Raw genomic sequence first — 19,993 nt, forward strand, 5'->3', positions numbered from 1 at the left:
CTAATAAAAATGCCTAAATAATGAGAGTGTAAACAGGAGTATTTATCTAAAGGAATGTATGAAGAAGCCTGATTAGTTGATGTTAAAACAAATTAAATGTAAGTTAATGCAGAAGAAAGCCTGAGCTCTGGAGTCCAGCACCCCTGGATTTGAATACCAGCCCTACCACTTCCGTGACCTTGAGCAAGTTACCTGCCCTCTTTGGAATTCAATTTCCTCATTTGTCAAATGGAGGAGCAGTACTAACCTCATAGGATGGTTTTAACTATTAAGTAAACAATGCCAAAAATGTGTTCAGTATAGTACCTAGTACACCCTAAAGCACTTAACAAATGTGAATTATTATAGTATCAGCACTAAAATTGCCATAGAGAAAGAGGAAAGGAGGCAGGGAAGAATGAAAAAAGGTTTGGAAGGTGGAACAAATTATTGCTTCAGACACCATGTTTTTGGGTGTTCACAAGTTGATAAAATCTCCCTGAAAAGCTTGGAGAGGCACAGGGTTGCTAACTGTTTTCCCAAGAAAAGACTTGAAGGTGGAGAAGGAAAAAGCAACTAGTAACAACTATCATATACTATTACCATCATTTCATTAATCAAGCGACAGCGCAACACCAAAAAAATCTTAGAAAGGGTGTAATATAATAAAAGATAGTCCATCCTTCTCATAAAAGTTAGGATGATAACCTTACATTGATAATATTTTGTTTGCCAACTTCTAAATATTTATATCTGTGAACTGGCATTTGAGAAGCATTAGTCCACAATGCCAGTCAGTTCAGAGAAGCATGTCAGATTATTTAAAAATGAGCATTATAAAACAAGACTGTTGGATTGGATCTCTCCATATTTAAGTGATAGTTTGTTGGAATCTCTAACTCATATCTCATTAGGCTGATGAGAACACTAAAAGCAAAGTGCTTAACTCTGTTGGGTTTTTAAAAATCCCTCTCTGAAAAAAAGAAAATGAGTGCATTAGTAATGAATGTGTTGGTACCTCAGAGAGCATAAGATTAAATTTGGAAAATATTTTGAAGATTTTCCTCCTTTAGAGGAAGCTGCTTACTTTTCACGATTTTATCAAGCCTGTAGGACCTAATAGACCGTGTACACTGAAACTTTGGCACACCTGAGACCTGTGCCCCGTTCTGAGATCTGCAGCACTCACCCTCGCCACCACTGCAGTGTTTGCATCATCTCTGGGCACGCCCCCAAATATCATTTCCATCAGAATCACTTTTTTTTTTAACTTAAGAAAAGAATGGAGACGATGCATACACTGCAGTGGTGGTGAGTGCTGGAGTTTAGTCCGCTTAAAACATTGAAATAATAAGTGATTATGTATTAACCTTGCCTCTTCAATATTAATATCGTTTTCCCCACTCAGCCTAGTCATCTAGTGGCCATTTTTCAAGGAAAGATACTGCCATTTTGCCAGAACGTCCATAGTTAGAAACATGGGCAGGACTGAAGTTGGAATGTCAGTTGAGCTTGCCTGCTGCCAAGGGACGAGTGTCTCCTACCACTGTCCCACACTACCCAACGCCTGATGCATATTAGTACCTGGGAATATTCCACATGACCTCTGTGCCCATCTCTATGCCAGCCTCCTGGGGGCCAACCCAGAATGCACAAGGCATCCACTTATTTTGTGAGGAGCGTCAGTGTTCACCTAACGTTCCTAAGCATGGCTTCCTAAGTGGCTTGTCTTCTCTATTGTATTATGTTTTAAAGAAGAGTTTTATAAAAGTCTCAAACTGTACTACAATCTGAAAAGCAATAGAATGAGTTGAAGATGAAATCCTAACCCCTATTTAGGATCCTGTTTTTTTTTTTTAAGACCACTAACATTTTTGCAAAGCATTAATTGCTTAACAATTATTATTAACTATTATGACTCATGAGTTCGGATGCTTACACCATCAGCTCAAAATAGCTCTCCTTTTGTTTCTGAAAATACTAATTTTTAATATCCATATGAAAATTCTCTAATCTGCTTCTTTCATTGAAACTAATACAGTATAAACATTTAGTTGAGTGCTAGCATTTTGTTCTATGGTTTTTAATTATGATTCAATCAAAACTGGAGGATTTTGATTATGATTGTATATATTAGCTTTCATTTTTCTTAGAAACTTTTAACATTATTATTCTACGAGAAGGGCAGGTTATCTGAATTCAATTTGCCAGGTGACGGTTTTTTATTACTTACCATGATTATAGTTCTACCACTTAAACTGGGTGCCAGTTATTACATACACTGAGCTAAGGAGAAAGTAGTCCATTTTATTATACTCTAGGTCTACAACCAGTAGAGTTTTGTTCCTTACCTGAAGCATGTTAATCTGATTATGATGATTATTTCTCAATCTTAAAGTATTAAATCTTGTTTTTTAATTATCCTTATTTTAGTTACTGTTCCATATCCATATCACCTGTGAGTCTTTTCAACCAAATAATTTATCTATTTATCTAGCCAAGTGTTTCACCTGAAGTGTTTTAACATTCTCCCCCTTATATCGCCTTCCTAAGTTTTAAAAATATCTTTCCAAAAATAATCTCATTATTTTCCCCAGAGGAATCTCTCCTTATTCCCCCAAAGAATGTAAGGTTTTATTTTCCACACAAAAGCAAGCACATCCTTCTTAGAACATCCTGGACTTCACTTGTAGTCCTTTCCAAAATCTGCATTTTTTTCTTTTCTTTTCTTTTTTTTTGAGATGGAGTTTTACCCTTGTTGCCCAGGCTGGAGTGAAATGGCGCAATCTTGGCTCACTGCGGCCTCCACCTCCCGGGTTCAAGTGATTCTCCAGCCTCAGCCTCCCTAGTAGCTGGGATTACAGGCATGTGTCACCACACCCAGCTAATTTTTTGTATTTTTAGAAGAGACGGGATTTTGCCATGTTGGCCAGGCTGGTCTCGAACTCCTGGCCTCAGGTGATCCGGCCACCTCAAAACCTGAATTATTTTGTCCTAAATGTTCTGAAAATGAGAAATGTCCCTGTTCCGTGGCCTTTGACCGTTTGAAGTATCCCAGGATATTTTTATCTTTATTCTTTGGTCAGTTACAAGCTAGTCTCAATCTTAGTATTTTTTAAAGAAAAAATTACTTTGTACTTTAAAAATATATCACATGACTGCAGTTGTGGATATATGAATCTATACATGTGTTAAACTGCGCAGAACTAAACACACACACACACACCCTCTCTCTGTCATTCTCTGTCTTGCCCTCCTTCTCTCTCCAGAATTAAACCCACTTCTACAAAGTTATAGTTTACTCAGCTTAAAACATTGAAATAGTAAGTTGTTTTTTACTATTTGGCCCCATGTTCTCATAAAAGATCAATCTTAAGTTTCATATTAGGCCAAGGAAATCTGACTCTTTTTTATCCCTGGCTCCTCTGGCTCTGTGACTGTGAGTTGATTGTTCTGTGCATCAATTTTTGACATTTACTATGAGAATTTAACCTTTCCTGTTTCACAGAAGTGCTATGAGAATTAATTGAATTGATGCCAGAATGGAAACAATATTTAATCAAAATTCAGAAAATGGATGAAAACATCTTCATTCTCAGTAAATGAATGCCTCCACTCATAGCAGAAGGCTGAAGTTTGCATGTAATAATACTGACATGTTGTTATTATATATTTTGTCATTTCACAATCGGCTAAATATTTGATTATTGACAAATTCCAAGTGTCAAACTTTGGTATAGTGAATTTGCTCACTTCTCAAAGCATAAATACTCCATATTTTATTGTCAAGATGCTATTATTTATGTCAGTAGTAACAACTAGTATTTCTATAGCATTTGGCTTCTGGGGGACTCCAGACAGTTTCTATTTATTGCCTTATAATGCTGTAATCTTGTTTTGTCACCAAATAATAGTTGGAAAAACTGAGCTTCAAGAAAGATAACTTGTCCAGAGTTTCTCACCAACTGCCCTCCCCTCTGCTTAGGACCAAAAGAATTATATTCTAACGTGGGTCTAATGTTGTTTCTTTTATTAGAAGAAACAACTATTTCCTGCTTTTAAAAAGTCATCACTATTGAATTTGCAGGGAAATGGATACATCCAAACCAAAGGAAGGACAGTGCTCTCAGAAGGCCAATTAAATATAAAAGTTTCTCATCAGATGGTTAATTTGAGAAGTTAGAAGAACGCTGTCTGGAGAGAACAGATTCTTAAATGCAGGGAATACTACATGAGTGAATGAAAATGGCACCATGTAAACCAAAATAACTATCCATGAGTTAGGAAGAAGACAACCTATTTGGAAGTATAAACTTCCCTGCAATACCAAAACCTTGTTTTAAAGAAACATAACGGAGTGGCCAAGCATGGTGGCTCACGCCTGTAATCCCAGCACTTTGGGAGGCCGAGGCGGGCGGATTACAAGGTCAGGAGTTCGAGACCAGTCTGGCCAATGTGGTGAAACTCGTCTCTACTAAAAATACAAAAATTAGCCAGGCGTGGTGGCCTGTAGTCCCAGCTACTCGGGAGGCTGAGGCAGGAGAATCGCTTGAACCCGGGAGGTGGAGGTTACATTGAGCCGAGATTGCGCCACTGCACTCCAGCCTGGGTAACAGAGCAAGACTCCGTCTCAAAAAAAATAAAAATAAACAAACAAAAAAAAACACAAAAAAACCCATAAAGTCGGCAGGTTAAAGGACCCAATTAGTGCAGTGATTGGTCTGACTGCATGGTTCAAATCCTGCCTGTCTCTTTAGTTGGATGTCATTTTCAACAACGTAAGATATTTGTCCTCTTTCTGTGCCTCTGTGTCCTCATTTATAAAAGATAGGCAGGCCGGGCACAGTGGCTCACGCCTGTAATCCCAACACTTTGGGATGCCGAGCTGGGTGGATCACCTGAGGTCAGGAGTTCGAGACCAGCCTGGCCAACATGATGAAACCCCATCTCTACTAAAAATACAAAAAATTAGCTGGGCATCGTGACGGGCACCTGTAATCCCAGCTACTCGGGAGGCTGAAGCAGGAGAATCACTTGAACCCAGGAAGTGGAGGTTGCAGTGATCCAAGATCACACCATTGCACTCCAGCCTGGGCAACAAGAATGAAACTCCATCTCAAAAAAAATTAAAATTAAAAAAAATAAATAAAAGATAGGCAATAATAATACCTGTTTCACAGTAGTAAATGGCATAAGAACTTAAAGTGTTAAACACAATACACAAACATTAGTGAATTCCCAAAAATTGCTGTATAGAATTAGGTGACTGAAGAATAAACTCTGTTCATTATTTTCTTTGGTTATTACAGTTCAAAGTATTATGAAAAGCAGAATAGCTTTTCTCATTCTAATAAGTATATTTCTCAGTAAAATAAAATCTGACACTTTTCATATTTTTGAGATCACAGATGTTCTTTCTTCTGATGAGTAAATATTGTGGAATGTTAGAGTGGAAACGTCTTCCAAGTATATTTGGTTCAGCAGTTGTTCACCATTCACATTTTTATTAAAGTCTTTTATTGTGTGGCATTTCATGCATTATAGTGTGTGATATGTTAATTGAAAATATTTAATTTGTGGAATAGAGTTTTGTCAAATCCATTCTTTTGTTAAGCATCAATACATATAAAATAGATGCCTCTCCCAGAAGAATTTGAAGTTATAGCATGCTGTTTTCATTTTAGATCATAGCAGAACTTCAGACAACCATTTCCTCTCTGAAAGAAGAGAACAGCCAGCAGCAGCTTGCTGCAGAAAGGCGGCTCCAGGATGTTAGACAAAAGTTTGAAGATGAGAAGAAGCAGCTGATTAGCGATAATGACCAAGCAATCAAGGTAATCTGAAGACTTCAGTAACCAGTGGTACCAGCTGCTTTAATGTAATTAAAAGGAGGGCTGAAATCCCAGCAGTGGGCAGATGAATGCGGGTATCTGGCTTGTTCACACAGCCTGCAGTAATTCCATTCACTGGACTCTACCTTTGATGTATCCAGTGACTCAGGCTGACTTCCCTCTAAGAGATCGCATGCCAGCATAAAAAGTCATTTTTGGCAAGCCCAATCCATTCACATTGAACAAATATTTTAAAAATACCCTGTCCTTTCTCTTGAGAACCACTTTGGAATTGTCTCTTGAAATTAGAATGACTGTTTGAGCCCAGCACTGCTGGCTGTTAAAGTCAGAAGTCAGCTTCCAATTTGCATTCTGTTCTTTGCCCACATCCTTTCATTATGTATTCGCATAATGAGAAATAACCTGTTCGAAGCTTGGAATGCCAACCATTTGATGTGCTTTGACACAGTACAGGATAGATGTGTTGCTGCTGAGAAACTAGGTTGTTTCCAAATGACTTCAGAGAATCACACCCTTAATAGCACCAGAAAATTCTCTGGACCCCGATTCTTTCAGTGATAGGCAGTTAGATCTTCAAGTAGTTTTTTCTTGGCTTCATAGCAGTGAATATTATTGTATGTGTCTACATCACACTGGGTTTAATGTGTGAGGATAAGCATCTGGAGACCTTTATAAATAAGGCTTAAAAGAGAACAAAAAATTTTTAAAGAATTCCCAGCAAAAGATTATTTTTCAGCGACTTTAGTTTGACATAACAATACTTAAAGCGTGTGGAGTAATCATACAAAGCAAAGAACAATAAAAGAAAAATTTGGGTTTTACAGCTGCCCTTTCCTGCCTCACCTCTGCATCTTCTTTTTCTATAGCCTATTGCAGGCAATCTGAGTAACGTTGGGAAGAGTTAGTGTTAATGTCAGTTGCTTTTTCTATATTCCCTTTAAGCTGAGACAACACTAGATAGAATAAAAAGCCTTAACAGATGGATAAAACCTTCAAGGCCATTACATCCGGCCTCTTCACTTTACCATTGAGGACTTTTTTTCTTTTAATGACATTTTTCCTATGTATTTCTACCTGCAAGCTTATTTCCCCTACCTGTGTTATAAGACCAAAAAAAAAAAGAGAGATTATTTTTTCATATTCTGGTGGTTTAAAAACATCTTTCAAGTTTTTTTCATTTACAAATGCACAGGAAGTGCCTCCATTGATCTATATAACTGTTTTGCTTCACATAAATTGCATTGCATATTTTGTTTAAATTGTTTTAATTCTATAAAATTTACATATTAAGTGCATTTCTGTTTCACTTTATGTCCAAATACCAAGTGGTAGGTAATATCCAAATTTTAAATGAACAATCAAATCTAAATATAAGCAAAAATGGAAAATATGAATATACTCCTGACAACATAGTTCTGGTATTGTTTCTTGATGATTAAAAAAATCTTGAAAGAATTATAATTAGTACAGTTGCTCATTTTAAACTAATTCTTACAGTTTTAATTATTTAATTTTTAAATTACTTAATTTTTAAATTATTTAATAATAATTTAGTTATTAATTCTTACAGTTTTATAATATATATAAAAACCATATGTACCATATGTTACCTGAAAAATATTAAAATTACAATATAGGTAAGATATAGCTAAGTTTTGATCCACTCACTTAGATTATACATAAAGTAAATAACATTTCTTTTTTACTAACCTACATTAAAGTTGCTAAGGTAATTGATTCATTAGCGTTCATTGCCTTGGCTCTTTTTTTAAGGCTATATCACAAAAAATACTGTGAATAATAGCTGATATTTACTCATCACATACTATGTTCCAGGCTCTGCCATTTTCATTCATCTCATGTTCCATTATCTCATTTAAGCCTTATGGTAATCTTCATGAGGAAGGTATTTCTGTCATCCCCATATTACAAATGGGGAAACTGTGACTATGAGGTTAAATAACTAGCCCAAGATCATCCTGCTGAACAGTTGGCAGAGGCAGTTTCAAGCCACAATCTGTCTTACTTGAGAGCCTCAACTATTAACTATTATACCATACCCCAGTGTACTACATTCTGTCCATGAAAATGAGTCAAATGACCAAGTGCCAAAATGAACCTAGATAGATATTATCATTCTATTCTTCTCTCTGCATGAATGATGTAACATTTTTGCAACAGGTGTTTGATTTGGACATTCTGATTATATTTAAGTGTTTTGTACACATAGATTTAGGTACGTGAATAGATATTGATACTCAGAGAGAGGCACAGCCACTGTGAGGCTTGATTTTCTGGGACCAAATACATTTGTCTGCAGATATATTCAATAATGCCGTAAAAGTAGCGTGCATGTTAATTGTGAGACATACTTCACTCCACTTCTGGGTTGATGATGAACTGACCTCTTTCAAGCTGGCGATCAAGAATGGAGACAGAGAGTAAACCTAGTACTCATTCTGTCAGAGCTTATAATAATGCTTCCGCAGATAAATCATTAAAGTAATTCTGGAGAAAATTTGAGGTATACTGAAACCCACTTAAAGGGTCACCAGTCAGGTGCAATATAACTTGATAAAACATTTCTTAAGGATAATTTGGCAATACCTATCATTATTAAATTGCCTGAGAGATATACCTAGCCTTTGACCATTTTCAGAATTTGCCCAAAGGTGGCAATTAATAATCGCACTAAGCTTTAGCTAATCAAAAAGATGCTTGTTCTAGCTTTCATCCTTTCAGTCAATAGTTATTCATTCACCTCCTCTTATGTGACAGGTACCTGCAACACCAGCATTCTCTATATCCTTTCTATATTTTTAACTATAGCAAATACACTGAAAACTGTGCACTATAGGAAATGATGTTGGAGAGCATATTTAAGGATATTGAAAATGTTCACATGATATTTTTCAGTGAAAATGCACATCCCAAAACATATAGATATGAGCTCATTTTTGCAAAACAAAAGTATAACTCAAGAGAAAAAAAGACTACAATTATATCAAAATTTTACTAATGGATATCTCTGAGTGGTAGAATTTATGATTTTTTTATTTTATCTATATTTAAACTATAATAGCACTTTTGCACAGAGAAGCAATAAAAATTGTTTGGTAAAAAGGGAAAAGCTACCAGCCTGAAGAAATCCATTGAACATTATGGGAATAGTGGTAGGTGAGACTAACAGCAGGCATGATCCTCACTGTCCAAGAAACAACAGATGAAGTAAGGTCTTTTAGAAAACAGAATTCCTTTAGTGTAAAAAGAGTTACACAAACGAACAAAATTCATAAGAGTAGATTTTTTTTTTTTGAGATGGAGTCTTGCTCTGTTGTCCAGGCTGGAGTGCAGTGGCACGATCTCAGCTCACCGCAACTTCCACCTCCCAGGTTCAAGCAATTCTCCTGCCTCAGCCTCCCAAGTAGCTGAGATTACAGGTGCCCACCACCACACCTGGCTAATTTTTGTATTTTTAGTAGAGATGGGGTTTCACCATGTTGGCCAGGCTGGTCTCAAACTCCTGACCTCAGGTGATCTGCCCACCTCAGCCTCCCAAAGTGCTGGGATTACAGGCATAAGCCACCACACCTGGCAAGAGTAGATCTTTTATGCTGTAACACCCTATCTTTTAAAAATCAAGAGCAAAAAAATCTTCTTTATCACTTATTTACTGCCTTAGCTCACTCCTTATATTCAAAGTCACATCTTTCAAAAGAATTATCACCACTGCATACCCCAAAAACTTGATGGCTTAGAGCAACATCTATCTGCCCATAATTCTTTGGATCAGAAATTTGGGCAGGGATCAGCTGGGTGGTTCATCTGCTCAATGTGTGGCATTGGCTGGGGTGCCTCATGAGGTTACATTCAGCAGAAAGCTTGGCTGGGGTTGGAATGTCTGAGCTGGTTTCAGGCCCATGCCATATGGCTTTTTTAACAGATTAATCAGACTTTTCACCTAGTAGCTGATGTCAAAGAGAAATAATTAAAAGGGGTAAAAGCAGAACCTGTATTTCCATTAAGCCCTGCCCTAGGAAGATTCACAAAGTCACTTCCACCACATTCGATTGATCAAGATAGGTCATAGGGCCAGCCCAGAATCTAGGAGAGCAGAAATAGTGGCCAATCTAGGAGAGGAGAAATAGTGGGAGGAATGGCATAGATTTTGAGGCCATTTTAAATCTACCACAGTAGTCTATACTAAAGGTCCGGTTTTTATCTCCCATTTATTCCTCAACTATACAAAATAGTACAAAGTGGAAAATATCTATATTCCTACTACCTATAATCAACATTAATTAACATCGTGGCATATTTGCATCCATCTTTTTTTATAAAAAAAATCTATTTTCTTGTTTTTGAAGTAGTAGAAATGTCATATGCTCATTTATAAATAATTTAAAATGCAAGAATAAAAAACAGTAACAGTTTTTAAAGTCACCCCAAATCCTATCACCCAGAAATAACCACCATAGAATTAAGGTAAACATTATTTCTGATATCCTACTATGTATAAGGGAAAAAGAACAGAAAGCCGAGTAGGCTTTTGAAATGAATACTATTGATTTTTTTTGTTGTTTTAGAAAAATCTTTAATTTTACTTTAATTCAACAGACAAAAGAAACTAGAGTAAAACAGAGGAATTGTTGAAGTTTTGGACAGAACATGTTGATTTTGGCTGAAAAACATGTACTTTTGCACCCTCATACTTTCTGCCGTAACCCTTCCCTGCCACCTCCTACCTTGGATAGTAGTAGTATTTTCACACTGTCCGGGTTTATGATATTCACAATTTTTAAACTATATCCTATAGTTTAATTCTCATGCTATATTTCAATCTATGCAGTGTTTATACTAGGCCTTTTACGATAGTGGCTCCATTCCCACAGTTTTTACTTTGATTTGTTTCTTAATTGATTGGATGGTGCTGTCTTCCCTGAGTTTTTTCATGTTTAAGAATGTCTTCTGGCTAACCTGTATGATTGAATGGCATGTTACATGGGTGCGGTGTTCCTGTTCACATCTTCTTCCTATGTGTAAACACGGCTCATCGAGCATTTCAGGTTGCTATGAGAAGCCTGGGCTAGACAGACCAGCAGACATGACCCCGCAGACTTTTCTGTCTGCAGACCAGCAGACATAGACTGAATGCACCTCCGTAGAAGTGATTTGCATTTTCTGAGGCATTCCTGAAGAAGTCTTTCTTTCTCATGTAAGTTTAGTAGATTAACCAGGATAAATTCAGTAAGCGACTGAGATATGTCTACATGTTCAGTATTTAATAGCAAATGGTTCTGAAGCATAGTGGTTCTCCTTGTAAGTGAAACTGACTTGTAGTGTCTCTGTGTGTTCTCTGACCTGAGGGAAGGGGAAGGCAGAGCTGGCGCACAAGCCAGCATGCATCTGGCTGAACTGACTGTTCTCACTTTGAGATTACGTTAAGTGTGTTTCAGGGTTCACACTACCTACATGGAAGCGGCATCTTCTATTCCTTTGAGTTTGTAATGATCCCAATTTGGTGTACATCTCTGAAGTCCTTTCCTCAGAGGTAGCCAGCCCTAATATTTATCTGTTTTTCTACCACATCCATCTCCCCTACTCTCAGCCAGAAGAGGAAAAAATGAGGCTGCCATGCCATTTGCTTCTCTCCAGATTTGGTGATAGTATTGAGAATTCTCAGAATTTTGACTCATAACAACATAATGATCCTAGGGGCATGGGCAAGTTTTGAAGTTGAGCCCCTGTGCAACTCTTCACTGTGCTCCAGAATTACATTTCTTTCCTTGACCCCAGGTTTTTGATGGTTTTTTGTATGATATCTACCTTACCACCCGATATTGTTCTGTTGGTGCATTTTTGCTAGCTTTTACTCTTCTTTACTCATTTGATTTGGTGTTGGGAGAGGAACATTCAATCTACTATCTAATCTTGAGAAGTCTATTTGACTTCTTTATAACATTTAACAAGGATCTTCTGCTGCTCAGATATTACCACAATAATGCTGCCTAACAAACACTTTTGGAGACTCAGTGACTTTCACTCACATTTATTTTTCTTGGAACATGTCTGCGGGTCGCTGTTGTGGCTCAAATTCAGAATGTGCATTGACTGACTGGGTTTGACTCCAGGCTTTAGATCGGATTCAGGCCAGCTCTAGACGTCTGTACAGTCAGCTTGGACTAGTAGTTGTCCGGAATATCCTGTTAATGGTAGATTACAGAAGTGCAAGAGGATGGGTTGAAAGAAATCCCTGCATCCTCAGCCTCATTTCTGTCCACGTCAATGAGGCAGGGAAATTACATACTAACTCTAGTTAGAAGACCATGAACATCTGTGAACAACGATCTAATCTGCACATGACTAGCCTCTAAAAACTTCCTTAGCTCTATGGCAGCACTTTCCTGGGGCATCTACCTTTCGGAACCCCTCTTTCCCATTCTTGTTCCCATCTCCTCTTTTTTGCACTGAAATAATGGTATTAGTTAGGGCCTATTTTGTTTTCTCTATATACACTGGATTATCCCTGGACAATCTCATCCCTTCATGTTAACTTCCAGACAAATGAATTTTGAATTTTCATCACCATTCAAACTTTCCTCCTGAGCCCTCAGTCTGCATTTCTGACTACTACTGGGCATTTCCATTTGGATGGACCATAGACTACACAATCTAGACCTGTCATAAACTGAATTTATCTTCCTCTTGCTCTTCTCCCAGCCCCAGCCTGCTCTTCTTCTTGTATTGGTTATCTGAATTAAAGTACCACCATCATCCACCTACTCACGGAAGTCAGATTCCCTAGAAATCCCCCTGAATTAATTCTTTCCTTCCCTTACCTCTCATAGGTCAGTTCCTAGGGAAAACTCCTAAATATCTCCAAACTCATACCCCATTCCCCAATCACTAGATCCTACCTTCTAGGTCAGATCATCATCATCTTTTACCTTGCCTAGCACAATCACCCTTATCTAGAATCACTGCCAATAACTCGACCCTCTCAAATCTATGCCTCACACTACTGATAAGGTAACTTTTCTAAAACGCAAATATGGGCATGTTGTTTTTTCTTAAAATTCATCAATGGCTTTCCATTACCTACAGGATAAAACCTATACTTGTCAATATGGCATACAAAACACTTTATGATCTAAACCAGCAGCTCTTAAGGTATTCTCTGCAGACTCCGATGAGTCCCTGAGACCTTTACAATGGCCCCACAAGGTCAAACTATTTTCATAATAATACAAAGATATCACTTTCCTTTTTTACTATATTGATACTTGCATAGATGATATAGAAGCAGTGGTGGGTAAAACTGCTGGTGGCTTCACACAAAACAAGGCTTTAACATGAAACCATATGACTAGTCATTATTTTCTTCACTATCATATACTTATGGTTAAAAATAAAAAGCAATAAAATATACAGATGGTCCCTGATTTACAGTGGCTCAACTTACAGTTTCTCAACTTTACGATAGGTTAATCAGGATATTAAGCACATTTTCACCTTAACGATATTTTCTACTTACATTGGGTTTATTGAGACTTAACACCATCTTAGTTGAAGAGCGTCTGTATTGATTTTGTTAAATCTCAAACCTCGAGGATACGTCTCTTTTAATATTAGTAGGAAGTACACATGAAGCACTTCTGCTGCATACTGAAGTAGGATGGCTATCTTAGAGAAAAGTAGTTCTGTGTCTGTATGAGTATGAGCTGAACTCTAGTCACTCTGAAAGAACGATTGACAGGCAACCTGTGCTTATTCACACTTGAGTATTTGGCAGATGTTTTCTTGAAAATGAATGAAATGAAACAAGCCTGGCATTTCAAGGATAACAACTGACTATATTGTTGCTAATGATAAAATTTAAGCTTTCAAGCCAAAATTAGAATTTTGGAAAACTAATACCACCACTGTGAGCCTGACAGCCTCACAGTACTTACAGACTTTTCTGATAAGATCAGTGATATTATCAGTGATGTGAATGGGAAGAAAGGGGAAGGAAGAGAATGAAGTGTATCAACATTTGGAAGATTTGTATAACTCACAGAACCATGTTTTCCAAATGACAAACACCTGATGTTACAAAACCATGCCTGAATAAAAGATCCATTCAAAATACAAAAGAGACCAATGGATGTTAGTGTAATAGTATGAAAAGCTCACTGATAGAGTTTCAGATTCCACATTGCAACTAACTTTTAAGAAGCTACCACTTGTCAAGTTTTGGCATAGTAACAAAAATATCCACAGTCATCTAAAAAGGCTACTAAAATACTCCTCCCTTTTCTAACTTCTTATCTGTGTGAGACTAGATTTTCTTCCTATTCTTCAATCAAAGTAACATCTTGCAAGAGATTGAATGCAGAAGCATATTTGAGAATCAGCTGCCTTCTATCAAATCAGACATTGAAAAGATTTGCAAAAAATGAAACATAGCTAGTTGTCTCACTAATTTTTTTTGCTTTGGAAAATATTTTTCTATTAAAATATTTATGTTTACGCATAATGAGTTTATTACTATTTTAATGAGTAAAATGTTTTAATATTTCTTACTTTTAATATGTAATATGATAAACTCAGTAGATGTAATCCACATATACAAAACCTCTTTGGGGTTGTCAGTTTGTAAGAGTGGAAAGGAATCCTGAAACCCAATACTTGGAGAACCACTTGTCTAGACATCACCCTCCAGTCTCCCTCATCAGCTGCCAGTGCTCAACATAGATGCCATGTTCTCTATGATCCCATGCCCCATGGGAAATGCCCATGAGTTCTGTGTAAAGTGTCCTTTCCCTTTGACTTAAGGTCATCTTTTCTGCGAAGCATCAGAGTGAGAAACTCATGCCAACCTCGTTCATCCCTCTAATGAAGTGTTTGCTGTATTACAGTGCTGACCCACAATCCCTCACCCAGTCCGAATCTGCAGGTTCTAGGAAAGTGGTGCTTGTGCTGTATCTGCAGTGGGTCCTGGGACAGCACAGTCTACTCAGACACATACAGGAACAGTGAAATGTGTGAGTGTCCCCAGTGAATGAGACAAGTAGAGATTTTAAGTACCCACCCAACATCAGTCAGGTTTTGTTCCCAAAGAAGTTAACTGCAGACTTTCAAAAAGAATTTGTGTTTTTCGGAGGACTTTTGGATTTCAGGATTGCAGATAGAACATTGTGGACCTGTATTTAGATGAATTGTCTTTCTCACCATCTAGACTGTGAGGTTTTTGAGAGCAAGCTTTAGTGCAATGTTTGTTTCGATGGAAGTGCTGGAAATACACAGAATAAATGAATGATGTTCCCTCATAAATCATAAAAGGTTCTGATAACAAATAGTGTCACTTTATTCTCATGTCATTTTATTTTTAGTGGCAGCAAGCTCATAAATATTTTGTAATGGTATAGCAGATATGGGGAGAGAACTCAGATCTTGTGGTAATCGTCATATATTTTGCCTAATTATGCAGATTCTAAAAAAATATCGTGCGCCTTGTATATACAGACACACCTTGTTTTATTGCACTTCATTTTATTGCACCTCACAGACATTGTGTTTTTTACAATTCAAGGTTTGAGGCAACTCTGTGTCAAGTCTATTGGCACCATTTTTCCAACAGCATGTGCTCACTTTGTGTCTCTGTGTCACGTTTTGGTAACTCTTGCAATATTTCAGACCTTTTCATTATTATATCTGTTATGGTGATTGATCTGTTATCAGTGATCTTCGATGTTACTATTGTCATTGTTTTGGGGTGCCACAAACTGCACCCATGGGAGACAACAAACAATAAGTGTTGTGTGCATCCTAACTGCTCCACTTCCTGGCCATTCCCCCATCTCTCTCCATCTCCTTGGGCCTCCTTCTTCCCTGAGACACAACAATATTGACGTAGGTCAATTAATAATTCTACAATGGCCTCTAAGTGTTCAAGTGAAGAGTCACACATCTCTAACTTTAAACCAAAAGCTAGAAATTACTAAGTTCAGTGAGGAAGGCATGTTGAAAGCCAAGACAGGCCCAAAGCTAGGCCTCTTGTACAAAACAGCCACATTGTGAATGCAAAGGAAAAGTTCTTGAAGGAAATTAAAAGTGCTACTCCAGTGAACACATGAATGGCAGAAAGCAAAGCAGCTTTGTGGTGATATGGAGAAAATTGTAGTAGTCTAGTAGAAGATCAAACTAACCACAACCTTTCCTTAAGCCAAAGTGTGATTCAGAGCAAAGGCCATAAATTTCTTCAATTCTGTGAAGGCTGAGAGAGGTGAGGAAGCTGCAGAAGAAAAGTCTGAAGCTAGCAGAGGTTTGTTCATAAGGTTTAAGGAAAGAAGCCATCTCCATAACATAAAAATGCAAGGTGAAGCAGCAAGTGCTGAAGCTACAGCAAGATACCCAGAAGATCTAGCTAAGGTCATTGATGAAGGTGACTACACTAAATGACAGATTTTCTGTGTAGATGAAACAGCCTTCTATTGGAAGAAGATGCCATCTACGACTTTTATTACTAGAGAAGCTTTAAAACTACAAAGGACAGGCTAACTCTCTTGTTCAAGGCAAGTGCAGCTGGTGACTAAGGCCAGGGCTCATTAACCATTCCAAAAACCCTAGGATGCTAAAGAATGATGCTAAATCTAATCTGCCTGTGCTTTTTCAGTGGAACAAGAAAGGCTGCACTGCAGGTTGGTTTACAGCATGGTTTCCTGAATATTTTAAGTCTGCTATTGAGACCTCCTGCCCAGAAAAAAAAAGATTCCTTTAAAAAAAATTACTGTTGATTAACCATGCACCTGGTCACCCAAGAGCTCTGATGGAGATGTACAAGGAGATGAATGTTGTTTTCTTGCCTGCTAACACAGCATCCATTCTCCAGCTCATTAATCCAGGAGTCGTTTCAACTTTCAAGTCTTCTTATGTCAAAAATACACTTCATAAGACTGTAGCTGCCATAGATGGTAATTCCTCTGATGGATCTGGGCAAAGTAAATTGAAAACTTTCTGGAAAGGCTTCACCATTTTAGAGCCATTAAGAACATTTTTGATTCATGGTAGGAGGTCAAAATATAAATATTAACAGGAGTTTGGAAGAAGTTGATTCCAACTCTCACGAATGACTTTGAGGAAGTAACTGCAGATGTGGTAGAATAGCAAGAGAACTAGAATTGGAAATGGAGCCTAAAGATGTGACCGAATTGCTGCAACCTCATGACCAAACTTGAATGAAGAGTTGCTTCTTATGGGTGAGCAAAGACAATGTTTTCTTGAGATGGAATCTAATCCTGGTGAAGATGCTGTGAACATTGCTGAAATGACAACATAGGATTTAGAATATTATATCAACTTAGTTGATAAAGCAGTGGCAGGATTTGAGAAGATAGACTCCCATTTTCAAAGAAATTCTACTGTGGTTAAATCAAACAGCATCGCATGCTACAGAGAAATCTTCCGTGAAAGCAAGTCAATTGGTGCAGTGAACTTTATTTTTATCTTGTTTAAGAAATTGCCACAGCCACCCCAGCCTTCAGCAACCACCACCCTTATTAGTCGGCAGCCATCAGCATCAAAAGCAAGACCCTCCACCAATAAAAAGATTAGGACTCTCTGGGGGCTCAGATGATTGTTAACATGTCTTAGCAATAAGAAAGTTTTAATTAAGGTATGTACATTGTTCTTTTAGACATAATGCTATTGCACACTTAATAGACTGTAGTATAGTGTAAACATGACTTTTATATGCACTGGGAAACCAAAAAAATATGTGAGACTCTCTTTATCATGGTATACACTTTATTACAGTGGTCAGGAACTGAACTTGGAGTATCTCCGTGGTATGCCTGTATTATCTAAGAACACAATTTGTATACTCCAGGGACAATGCCCACAAAAGGCTGTATGCCAAAGCCAAGTTATCTAAATGTGAGTTGGCACTATCCACTGAGCTCACAGAAGTTCATTTGGGGAAACGTTAGAAATAGTTCTTTAAAGAGACTGTGGAACATTCTTCTGGCATCACTGCACCACCAGGGCTAAGTCCTTTCTTTGAAGCTAGCGTATTGAAAGTTTCTCACTGTGAAGCCAGATGTCCAAGCAGAGATTTCATATCAAGGAGAAATGTTGTAAAATTTTTGCTTGCAGGCATAGAAAAGAGATTTTACAGCACTGATGCTTCCCTCCCTTGGCTACTGACTGGAGTTCACAAGACAAGGTCAGCTGCCAGTAGGACATCTAGCAATCTGGTCTGTGTTACCAGAAGGGCTTGGTTGGGGGTGGGGGGTGGGGGGTGTAGAATATTTCATAAGATTGGGCAATTCTTACTGTCCTAAAAGCTTACAGGAATCAATTTCCCAAAGAATAAAATTACAAACCTCATTGTGGTGTTTTAGTAGCATTGAGAAACAGGAAGAAATCTCGATGCCTAGCATCAAATGGCATTGTTTGGGACCTGTTCATTATTTAATTCCTGTCTCCCCTGTATGCACATCCTAAGGGCACAAGGAAAGTGGCATTTTCTTTGTGCCCTCCTGAATTAGAATTAATAATGCTAAGAATAGAAATGTATTTTCCATCCCACCTAAGAAGGTTTGCCTGCTCACTCAGAAAGAAAGACAGAGCCATTCAGTCATAGTAGCATAAAGCGTAAGTGCCATTTTTCAGGAAGAATGCTCTGGAAGATAGGCTTGGATACACTGTGGCCGTGAATTATGACCTTGCTTCCTAGAGCAAGGAGAAGCAATAGCAATAAATGAGCAGAGAAGAAAGGAACAGTTCTCTCTCAAAAGTTTTTTTTACCCCAAAGCTTCCCTCCGATTCTATTCTCTGGCAGTTTTTATTTTATTTTAAAACTAGTCAAATAAGATTCTTTGTTCAGTGGACAAAATCCTTCAAGTGCTATGAGAGATATTTTTAGCCCCTGGAACATTGCCTTGTGTACGTTAAGGAATCAATTAAGGTTTGATGAGCGAATACACGAATATGTGAGTAGGGAGAGTGTGATCAAAAGAACACAGGTGAAAGTAGATTCCTCTTCACCAATGGCTAAATTGTACTCTTTGGAAGTCACTAGGTGACTATATATGGTTAATTGGTTGTTCTGTTTGTTTGTTTGTTTGTTTGAGACAGGCTCTCGCTATGTGGCCCACGCTGGAGTGCAGTGGCACGATCTTGGCTCTCTGCAGCCTCCAACTCCTGGGCTCAAGCGATCCTCCCTCCACAGACCCCAACCTTAGTAGCTGGGATTACAGATGCGTGTCACCACGCCCAGCTAGTTTTTGTATTTTTAATAGAGACAGGGTTTCACCATGTTGCCCAGGCTGGTGGTTAATTGTATTATTGCATGGTCCAAAATGAAGTACTTTGGTTAGTAAACTATTGGAATATATATGGATAATTTTAGTTTTTTAATTTTAAAAATTTAACAAAAAACTACTTGGACATTGTTAATCTTTAATAATGCTAAACTGTATCGGAGATAGTTCAAAGGCAGTATAATGAACATAATGATCATTGAATGACATAAATGTAAGCCTCAGCAACCAAAATTACTGAATGATCAATTTAATATGTATTAGGTGGTGCAGAAGTAATTGCGGTAATGGCAAAAACCGCAATTACTTTTGCACCAGCCTAATATATGCTACATAGGTGTATATGCACATATTTATATATGCAGTCATATGTCACATAACAACATATCAGTCAAGATGGACTACATAGATGATGGTAGTCCCATAAGATTACAATGAAATAAATGATGAGAAATCCTTACCACCTAGTAACTTCTTAATCATCCTGACCCTTTGTAGGCCTAGCCTAATGTGTGTGTTTTTGTCTTATTTTTAACAAAAAGCTTAAAAAGTAAAAACAAAAAAATTAATAGAAAAAAGCTTATGGAATAAGGATATAAAGAAAAATGGAATATGTACAATTATTATCTGTCAAATAAAAATACATTTTTAACAAAGGAAAAAATATTGTATAGCTGCACAATGTGTTTCTGTTTTAAGCTATGTTATTACCAAAGAGTCAAAAAGTTTAAATTTTTTTTTAAGTTTATAAAGTGAAAGTGTTCCAGTAAGCTAAGATGAATTCATTATTGAAGACAGAAAATGTTGTTTTATAAATTTAGCATAGCCTAAGTGTAGAGTATCTTAAAGTCTACAGTA

At 37.4% G+C, this 19,993-nt stretch overlaps 1 protein-coding gene across 41 annotated transcripts in view; it reads left to right on the top strand.

Annotated features, from left to right (window-relative positions):
* Positions 1–19,993, top strand: part of CEP112 (centrosomal protein 112) — a 562,721-nt gene that overhangs the window by 449,535 nt on the left and 93,193 nt on the right. For all 41 annotated transcript variants that reach the window (XR_008679796.2, XR_010133740.1, XR_010133744.1 and 38 more), the window contains one exon: positions 5,664–5,813. Coding sequence is in view for 23 of the 41 variants with exons in the window: in XM_031011060.3 (XP_030866920.3) it covers positions 5,664–5,813 (150 nt within the window). In the remaining 18 variants the exon portion in view is untranslated. The remainder of the gene's footprint in view (positions 1–5,663; positions 5,814–19,993) is intronic.

This window comes from Gorilla gorilla, chromosome 4, assembly GCF_029281585.2.
Source record: "Gorilla gorilla gorilla isolate KB3781 chromosome 4, NHGRI_mGorGor1-v2.1_pri, whole genome shotgun sequence".
NCBI lineage: Eukaryota > Metazoa > Chordata > Mammalia > Primates > Hominidae > Gorilla > Gorilla gorilla.